Source organism: Oncorhynchus kisutch, unplaced genomic scaffold (assembly GCF_002021735.2).
Source record: "Oncorhynchus kisutch isolate 150728-3 unplaced genomic scaffold, Okis_V2 Okis01b-Okis20b_hom, whole genome shotgun sequence".
NCBI lineage: Eukaryota > Metazoa > Chordata > Actinopteri > Salmoniformes > Salmonidae > Oncorhynchus > Oncorhynchus kisutch.
In genome coordinates this window covers 5,589,425-5,599,419 of record NW_022261978.1, presented here as the reverse complement: position 1 = coordinate 5,599,419, position 9,995 = coordinate 5,589,425, and the positions used below count along the sequence as shown (strand labels likewise).

Genomic DNA, 9,995 nt, shown 5'->3' with positions numbered 1-9,995 from the left:
ACATTCCCCCTCTACGAGAGAGAGCAGGCTGTAGAGCAGACCCACTCTAACCTGATCCTTCAGATCGTCACAGGAGAGTCATGACATTCCCCCTCTACGAGAGAGAGCAGGCTGTAGAGCAGACCCACTCTAACCTGATCCTTCAGATCGTCACAGGAGAGTCATGACATTCCCCCTCTACGAGAGAGAGCAGGCTGTAGAGCAGACCCACTCTAACCTGATCCTTCAGATCGTCACAGGAGAGTCATGACATTCCCCTCTACGAGAGAGAGCAGGCTGTAGAGCAGACCCACTCTAACCTGATCCTTCAGATCGTCACAGGAGAGTCATGACATTCCCCCTCTACGAGAGAGAGCATGCTGTAGAGCAGACCCACTCTAACCTGATCCTTCAGATCGTCACAGGAGAGTCATGACATTCCCCCTCTACGAGAGAGAGCAGGCTGTAGAGCAGACCCACTCTAACCTGATCCTTCAGATCGTCACAGGAGAGTCATGACATTCCCCCTCTACGAGAGAGAGCAGGCTGTAGAGCAGACCCACTCTAACCTGATCCTTCAGATCGTCACAGGAGAGTCATGACATTCCCCCTCTACGAGAGAGAGCAGGCTGTAGAGCAGACCCACTCTAACCTGATCCTTCAGATCGTCACAGGAGAGTCATGACATTCCCCCTCTACGAGAGAGAGCAGGCTGTAGAGCAGACCCACTCTAACCTGATCCTTCAGATCGTCACAGGAGAGTCATGACATTCCCCCTCTACGAGAGAGAGCAGGCTGTAGAGCAGACCCACTCTAACCTGATCCTTCAGATCGTCACAGGAGAGTCATGACATTCCCCCTCTACGAGAGAGAGCAGGCTGTAGAGCAGACCCACTCTAACCTGATCCTTCAGATCGTCACAGGAGAGTCATGACATTCCCCCTCTACGAGAGAGAGCAGGCTGTAGAGCAGACCCACTCTAACCTGATCCTTCAGATCGTCACAGGAGAGTCATGACATTCCCCCTCTACGAGAGAGAGCAGGCTGTAGAGTAGACCCACTCTAACCTGATCCTTCAGATCATCACAGGAGAGTCATGACATTCCCCCTCTACGAGAGAGAGCAGGCTGTAGAGCAGACCCACTCTAACCTGATCCTTCAGATCGTCACAGGAGAGTCATGACATTCCCCCTCTACGAGAGAGAGCAGGCTGTAGAGCAGACCCACTCTAACCTGATCCTTCAGATCGTCACAGGAGAGTCATGACATTCCCCCTCTACGAGAGAGAGCAGGCTGTAGAGCAGACCCACTCTAACCTGATCCTTCAGATCGTCACAGGAGAGTCATGACATTCCCCCTCTACGAGAGAGAGCAGGCTGTAGAGCAGACCCACTCTAACCTGATCCTTCAGATCGTCACAGGAGAGTCATGACATTCCCCCTCTACGAGAGAGAGCAGGCTGTAGAGCAGACCCACTCTAACCTGATCCTTCAGATCGTCACAGGAGAGTCATGACATTCCCCCTCTACGAGAGAGAGCAGGCTGTAGAGCAGACCCACTCTAACCTGATCCTTCAGATCGTCACAGGAGAGTCATGACATTCCCCCTCTACGAGAGAGAGCAGGCTGTAGAGCAGACCCACTCTAACCTGATCCTTCAGATCGTCACAGGAGAGTCATGACATTCCCCCTCTACGAGAGAGAGCAGGCTGTAGAGCAGACCCACTCTAACCTGATCCTTCAGATCGTCACAGGAGAGTCATGACATTCCCCCTCTACGAGAGAGAGCAGGCTGTAGAGCAGACCCACTCTAACCTGATCCTTCAGATCGTCACAGGAGAGTCATGACATTCCCCCTCTACGAGAGAGAGCAGGCTGTAGAGCAGACCCACTCTAACCTGATCCTTCAGATCGTCACAGGAGAGTCATGACATTCCCCCTCTACGAGAGAGAGCAGGGATGTAGAGCAGACCCACTCTAACCTGATCCTTCAGATCGTCACAGGAGAGTCATGACATTCCCCCTCTACGAGAGAGAGCAGGCTGTAGAGCAGACCCACTCTAACCTGATCCTTCAGATCGTCACAGGAGAGTCATGACATTCCCCCTCTACGAGAGAGAGCAGGCTGTAGAGCAGACCCACTTTAACCTGATCCTTCAGATCGTCACAGGAGAGTCATGACATTCCCCCTCTACGAGAGAGAGCAGGCTGTAGAGCAGACCCACTCTAACCTGATCCTTCAGATCGTCACAGGAGAGTCATGACATTCCCCCTCTACGAGAGAGAGCAGGCTGTAGAGCAGACCCACTCTAACCTGATCCTTCAGATCGTCACAGGAGAGTCATGACATTCCCCCTCTACGAGAGAGAGCAGGCTGTAGAGCAGACCCACTCTAACCTGATCCTTCAGATCGTCACAGGAGAGTCATGACATTCCCCCTCTACGAGAGAGAGCAGGCTGTAGAGCAGACCCACTCTAACCTGATCCTTCAGATCGTCACAGGAGAGTCATGACATTCCCCCTCTACGAGAGAGAGCAGGCTGTAGAGCAGACCCACTCTAACCTGATCCTTCAGATCGTCACAGGAGAGTCATGACATTCCCCCTCTACGAGAGAGAGCAGGCTGTAGAGCAGACCCACTCTAACCTGATCCTTCAGATCGTCACAGGAGAGTCATGACATTCCCCCTCTACGAGAGAGAGCAGGCTGTAGAGCAGACCCACTCTAACCTGATCCTTCAGATCGTCATAGAAACAGACTGAATCCAGAATCCTTCTTTATTATAAACTGGGTGGTTGGAGTCGTGAATACTGATTGGCTGACAGCCATGGTATAGCAGACCGTAGTATGTATATATATATTATTTATTTGTTTAACTGGGAAGTCAGTTAAGAACAAATTGACAGCCTAGGAACAGTGGGTTAACTGCCTTGTTTAGGGGCAGAACGACAGAGTTTTACCTTGTCAGCTCGGGGATTCAATCTAGCAACCTTTCGGTTAATGGCCCAACGCTCTAACCACTAGGCTACCACACCCCCTTGTGTGTTATTGCTTAAATAACATTGGTGGACAGTGGACACTAATGACCAGAAGAAAAAACTGAATTTAGGTGGGAGATGGTGCTGGTGACTGAAGCTCAAAGGAGGGTTAGGGTACGTTTATCATTAGCTGAGCCATATACAGTCATAGAAACAGACAGCATATTTTTTTTATCCAGAGTCAATGACCTTCCTACAGAGAGTAAAGTCTACAATCAACGACCCAGTTAGGTAATAATCAGCATGTTTTTGTATTTATTGAAGAACAGGGATTTAATGTGAAAGGAAAGTTGAAGATTGGTATGATTATGTCATGTTATGACAGTAAAAGTCTGGTTAATGTTTGTATAAAGATGAAAGTACACACAGTTCCATTCAGTGGGTTAGGACATGTTGCTGGCCACAACAAGGTTAAAGGTTAAAAAGCCGTTCGAACCAATTTCTCCTTCTCTTCTTCCTCCTCTTCTTTTCCATCTTCCCCCTCTCATTTTCCATCTTCCCCCTCTCCTCTTCCATCTTCCTCCTCTCCTCCTGTCTCTCCTCTTCCATCTTCCTCGTCCCCTCTTCCGCCTTCCTCCTCTCCTCCTGTCTTTCCTCTTCCATCTTCCTCAACTCCTCCTCTCTCTTTATTTCCTCCTCTCTCCTCACCTCCTCTCTCCTCACCTCCTCTCTCCTCACCTCCTCTTCCCGCTTCCTGATCGCCTCCTCTTGTTTCTTCATTTCTTCCTCTTTTTTCTTCCTCTCCTCTTCTCTCTTCCTCTCCTCCTTCTCTTCGATCTTCCTCTGGACCTTCTGGTACACCTCGTTGGTGTAGTGTTGTCCTCCGTTCCTCTTCACCATCTCCTCTATCTTCTTCAGCAGCTCTGGGACTTGGTCAGGGTTGGCGCTACTGTCACTGTCATTGATGACAGAGTGATATCCACCTCCACATTTGCTGATGAGATCCTGGAGGTTAACACTTTCTCCTACAAACTGCTCAACAGATTTTTTTCTCAGCTGGTCTCCTCCAGTGAACAGCACCATAGTGTACGTTGAGGCTTCTTCTCCAAAGTTGTCCTGGATCCACTTCACAGTGTTCCTCTCCTCCTCTGTGAACCTCCCCAGTCTGATCACCAGCAGGAACACATGGGGTCCTGGGACAGACATGTAGAAGCACCGTTCTAGTTCACCTTTCATTTTCTCTATAGTCACTGACGTGTCAAAGTGTCCCGGCGTGTCAATCACATCAATCTTCCTCCCATCCACCTCTCCACTCTGTTTCTCACACTGAGCAGTCACAGACTCAGGGGAGGAGTCTTCTTTAAACCCCTCCCCACCCAGGATGGTGTTTCCTGTTGCGCTCTTCCCTGCTCCAGTCTTCCCCACCAGAACTATCCTCAGATGAGCTAGACCAGTTTCTGTGAATTAACAAAAGAAAGAATATAGAGGCACCATTATATGCTGAAGAATTATCAAGTAAATTATTAAAATAATGTCATTTACAGTACATAGTAATGTTGATGATTATAACAACAAACATGTACTTACTCTGTCTCTCTCTCTCCTCCTCCTCCTCCTGTCTCCTCATCCTCTCATCCTCCTGTCTCTCTCTCTCCTCTTCCTCCAGTCTCCTCCTCCTGTCTTCTCATCCTCTCCTCCTCCTGTTTTCTCATCCTCTCCTCCTCCTGTCTTCTCATCCTCTCCTCCTCCTGAGAGAGAGAGAGAGAAGGTGGAGCTAAAATGAGGAGTTGTTCAGCTACGTTGCTATAAGTGAATGTTACACATATAGAACGAGAGGCTTTGAATCAGAGTGTCTTGTACAGTACCAGTTTGAGGAGCACTTGATGGACAACGTCGTTTATTGATTGCTTGTGCCTCTCATATGTTCTCTCTGTCACAGTGAGGCAATCTGAATAATAGGCAGAACGAGTTAACAACCAAATAGTCTCTTGTGACAGACTGCTGACATAAATGTCCAATCAGTATTTGGTCCTGGGTTCCAATACGAACAACCGAACAACATATCAAGGTATAAAAAAAAGGTTCATTATCATGATTAATGACACCTGTTACTCATCAAGTGACAGGGCAAAGTATAAACAACCTTCCTGTAGTCTCACCCAGGAAATGGGGTCTATTAGAAGGCTGTTGGTCCCAGCAATTCACCATGAGGTCCACCATCTCCCCAGCCCACCAGCCTGGTCCCTGTCCACTGCCTCCAGAGGAGGCCTGTCGCCCAAGGGGACCCGGAACCTCACCATACTGGACTGGAGATCTACAGGAGAGTGATGTAGGAGAACAAGAAACATGTAAATAATAGTGAGTAGTGACGGGTGAGATGGAGGAGAGACGGAGAGGAAGACGTGTGTGTTAATGTGCGTGTGTTAATGTGTGTGTGTTAATGTGTGTGTGTTAATGTGTGTGTGTGTTAATGTGCGTGTGTTAATGTGTGGGTGTTAATGTGTGTGTGTAATGTGCGTGTGTTAATGTGTGTGTGTTAATGTGTGTGTGTTAATGTGTGTGTGTGTTAATGTGTGTGTGTGTTAATGTGCGTGTGTTAATGTGTGGTGTTAATGTGTGTGTGTTAATGTGCGTGTGTTAATGTGTGTGTGTTAATGTGTGTGTGTTAATGTGTGTGTTAATGTGTGTGTGTTAATGTGTGTGTGTTAATGTGTGGTGTTAATGTGTGTGTGTTAATGTGTGTGTATTAATGTGTGTGTGTTAATGTGTGTGTGTTAATGTGTGTGTGTTAATGTGTGGGTGTTAATGTGTGTGTGTTAATGTGTGTGTGTTAATGTGTGGTTAATGTGTGTGTGTTAATGTGTGTGTGTTAATGTGTGTGTGTTAACGTGTGTGTGTTAACGTGTGTGTTAACGTGTGTGTGTTAATGTGTGGTGTTAATGTGTGGGTGTTAATGTGTGTGTGTTAATGTGTGTGTGTGTTAATGTGCGTGTGTTAATGTGTGTGTGTTAATGTGTGTGTGTTAACGTGTGTGTGTTAAACGTGTGTGTTAACGTGTGTGTGTTAAGGTGTGTGTGTTAACATGTGTGTGTTAATGTGTGGTTAATGTGTGTGTGTTAATGTGTGTGTTACTGTGTGTATGCGTGTGTTATTGGTGTGGTGTTAATGTGTGTGTGCTAATGGTGTTGTGTGTTAACGTGTGTGTTACATGTGTGGGCTGCTTTAATGTGTGTGCTGTAACATGTGGTGTGTTATGTGGGTGTAATGTGTGTGTACATGTGTGTGTTTAATGTCGTGTGTTAATGCGTGTGTTAATGCGTGTGTTAATGTGTGTGTGTTAATGTGTGTGTGTTAACGTGTGTGTTAATGTGTGTGTGTTAATCTGTGTGTGTTAATGTGTGTGTGTGTTAATGTGCGTGTGTTAATGTGTGTGTGTTAATGTGTGTGTGTTAATGTGTGTGTGTTAATGTGTGGTTAATGTGTGTGTGTTAATGTGTGTGTGTTAATGTGTGTGTGTTAACGTGTGTGTGTTAACGTGTGTGTGTTAATGTGTGTGGTGTTAACATGTGTGTGTTAATGTGTGTGTTAATGTGTGTGTGTAATGTGTGTGTTACTGTGTGTTAATGCGTGTGTTATTGTGTGTGTTAATGTGTGTGTGTTAATGTGTGTGTGTTAACGTGTGTGTTAATGTGTGGGTGTTAAATGTGTGTGTGTTAACATGTGTGTGTTAATGTGTGTGTGTTAATGTGTGTGTTAAATGTGTGTGTTAATGTGTGTGTTAATGCGTGTGTTAATGCGTGTGTTAATGTGTGTGTGTTAATGTGTGTGTGTTTAACGTGTGTGTTAATGTGTGTGTGTTAATGTGTGTGTTTAATGTGTGTGTGTGTTTAATGTGTGTGTAAGTGTGTGTGTTAATGTGTGTGTGTGTTAATGTGTGTGTGTGTGTTAATGTGTTTGTGTTAATGTGTGTGTGCTAATGTTGTGTGTGTTAATGTGTGTGTGCTTAACAGTGACACTGAATTACCACTTACGAGGGTTATCTGCATAATAGGGCACTTTTCCAGTGAAGATGGACCACAGCAGTATGCCGTAACTGAGACAGAGGAAATAGAGAGAGTTCTCGAATGTCCGCGGTGCATTCAGAGTGCTGTCTCTCTGTGTTGTACCTGTAGATGTCAGTGAGTGCTGTCTCTCTCTGTGTTGTACCTGTAGATATCAGTGAGTGCTGTCTCTCTGTGTTGTACCTGTAGATGTCAGTGAGTGCTGTCTCTCTGTGTTGTACCTGTAGATGTCAGTGAGTGCTGTCTCTCTGTGTTGTACCTGTAGATGTCAGTGAGTGCTGTCTCTCCGTGTTGTACCTGTAGATATCAGTGAGTGCTGTCTCTCTGTGTTGTACCTGTAGATGTCAGTGAGTGCTGTCTCTCTATGTTGTACCTGTAGATGTCAGTGAGTGCTGTCTCTCTGTGTTGTACCTGTAGATGTCAGTGAGTGCTGTCTCTCTCTGTTGTACCTGTAGATGTCAGTGAGTGCTGTCTCTCTGTGTTGTACCTGTAGATGTCAGTGAGTGCTGTCTCTCTGTGTTGTACCTGTAGATGTCAGTGAGTGCTGTCTCTCTGTGTTGTACCTGTAGATGTCAGTGAGTGCTGTCTCTCTGTGTTGTACCTGTAGATGTCGGTGAGTGCTGTCTCTCTGTGTTGTACCTGTAGATGTCAGTGAGTGCTGTCTCTCTGTGTTGTACCTGTAGATGTCAGTGAGTGCTGTCTCTCTGTGTTGTACCTGTAGATGTCAGTGAGTGCTGTCTCTCTGTGTGTACCTGTAGATGTCAGTGAGTGCTGTCTCTCTGTGTTGTACCTGTAGATATCAGTGGCTCGAGTTGGTTCATACAATGATTCAAAAGCCTCAGGGGGCATGTAGCTTAGAGTGCCTCCTTCCTTCCCGGGCTCTTCTCTGACATTTCCAAAACACTATGGGAGACTTCAGCAAGGCCAAAATCTGTAAGCTAGAGAGAGAGAGACAGCGAGACAGAGAGAAAGAGAGTGGGCGTGTGAGAGAGAGAAAGAGAGAGAGAGAGACAGCGAGACAGAGAGAGAGAGAGAAGAGATAGAGAGAGAGAGAGAGAGAGCCGAGACAGAGAGAGAGAGAGTGAGCGTGTGAGAGAGAGAGAGAGAGAGAGAGAGAGAGAGAGAGACAGCGAGACAGAGAGAAAGAGAGTGGGCGTGTGAAGAGAGAGAAAAAGAGAGAGAGACAGAGAGAGAGAGAGAGAGAGAGAGAGAGAGACAGCGAGACAGAGAGAGAGAGAGTGAGCGTGTGAGAGAGAGAGAGAGAGAGAGAGAGACAGCGAGACAGAGAGAGAAGAGAGAGAGAGAGAGAGAGACAGCGAGACAAGAGAAAGAGAGTGGCGTGTGAGAGAGAGAGAAAGAGAGAGAGAGAGACAGCGAGACAGAGAGAGAAGAGAGAGAGAGAGAGAGAGGAGAGAGACAAGCGAGACAGATAGAGAAGTGAGCGCGTGTGGAGAGAGAGAGAGCGAGAGAGAGAGAGATAGAGAGAGAGTGAGCGTGTAGAGAGAGAGAGAGAGAGAGAGAGAGAGAGAGGTGAGCGTGTAGAGAGAGAGGAGAGGAGAGAGAGAGAGAGAGAGAGAGAGAGAGAGTAGAGAGAGAGATAGAGAGGAGAGAGACAGAGAGAGAGACAGAGAGAAGAGAGAGGGAGAGAGAGATAGCGAGAAGAGAGGGGAAGAGAGAGAAGAGAGAGAGAGAGAGAGAGAGAGAGAGAGGAGAGAGAGAGAGAGAGAGAGAAGAATAGAGAGAGAGAGAGAGAGAGAGAGAGATAGATGGGCTTAACATAGACTAAACAGAAATATACATGTTCAGTAACATGTGTACTGCCCGTGGGGTAGTGATGACTGCATATAGTTCAGACGTATCTCACCACTAGTAGAGACTCAGGATCTTGGGACTTGCCTTTGCATTAAGGTTGTCATCCCAGCAGCACGTTATTGGGCTTCAGGTCGCGATGGCAGCAAGAATGCTGAGGAAGGTTGTGAAGGAAGTTAATTCCCAGAGCGATCTGGTGGGCCAGGCGGAAGCCCACGGGCCAGGGTTGGGGGCCAGAGAGGCTGGCCTGGAGGGTGGCCAGGGAGCCTATGTTCATTAACTCCATCACAATACCCCAGCTGGTGGAGAGGCCTCTACCTGGAGAGGGAGGGCACCCCTGGTACACCCCCAGAATCCTCACCACATGGGGCTGCCCTCCCTTCTGCATATTCTTTACCTCCTTAAGCAGGGACGTGCTAGAGCTGGAATGAGGTGTGTGTGTGGTTTGTGGGGGGGGGATAAAGACAGGGATTATAGTCCATGAGCCAAGCCAACAAGTTATTTATCACATACTCTGCACACCCTTAGAGTCACAGCTATCCATCAGACTCATTTTTGGGAAAGGTTCAGGTCAACATAACTTTAGGTTAAATATTAGAATTAACTTTATAAATTGCTTTAAAGAAGAACATACATTTGAACTTTGTTTGACGAGTGGTTCGAAAGGTCATGAAATGACCTTTCTAATGATATATAACAGACCCACTTTGAAAGGACCAGCTACAACTATTGTTTAAAAATCAGCCATATTGTGCCATTGACGTTAGACTGTTTGAAGTTTAGCCATAGATTCCACGAAGAAGGGACGCTATGTTGTGGATTGTACACTTTGTTGATAGAGGCACCACATGTCACACACACAGCTAGAACATGTTTTAAAAAAGATTGTAGATACAGGGCCATCACAGATGGACAATAACCCGACAGATTATGGCCGCCAAACAACTCAATGAGGTCTTATTGGATTCCGTCGCAGTGGGGTGTGTGTGTGTGGGGGATGGGAGGATAACACAAGGCGCCGTTTGATGGTGAGGTATTTCAGATCGAGAGAACAAAAGGACTTGACTTCTTGTACGTTACGCTACGGTGACTTAATCATGAAACAAACCCTCCTATTCTTTTTCCCCAGAGGGTTCTTCCTTCCTGTCTGTATGATGGACGGAGAACCC

General features: G+C 47.0%; 1 protein-coding gene across 2 annotated transcripts in view; it reads right to left on the bottom strand.

Moving 5' to 3' along the window:
• Window positions 1-3,248: 3,248 nt before the first annotated feature.
• Window positions 3,249-9,995, bottom strand: part of LOC109882403 (GTPase IMAP family member 7-like) — an 11,872-nt gene continuing 5,125 nt past the window's right edge. Inside the window, exons 4-9 of one of the 2 annotated variants that reach the window (XM_031811186.1) lie at window positions 7,808-7,955; window positions 6,988-7,049; window positions 5,116-5,270; window positions 4,822-4,904; window positions 4,544-4,704; window positions 3,249-4,413 (exon numbers count right to left, since the gene is read on the bottom strand). In XM_031811186.1, the coding sequence (XP_031667046.1) occupies window positions 3,428-4,413; window positions 4,544-4,583 (1,026 nt within the window). In that variant the 5' untranslated portion in view covers window positions 4,584-4,704; window positions 4,822-4,904; window positions 5,116-5,270; window positions 6,988-7,049; window positions 7,808-7,955 and the 3' untranslated portion in view covers window positions 3,249-3,427. Of the gene's footprint in view, window positions 4,414-4,543; window positions 5,271-6,987; window positions 7,050-7,807; window positions 7,956-9,995 lie in introns of both variants that reach the window. The other variant, XM_031811187.1, reaches the window with a different exon arrangement.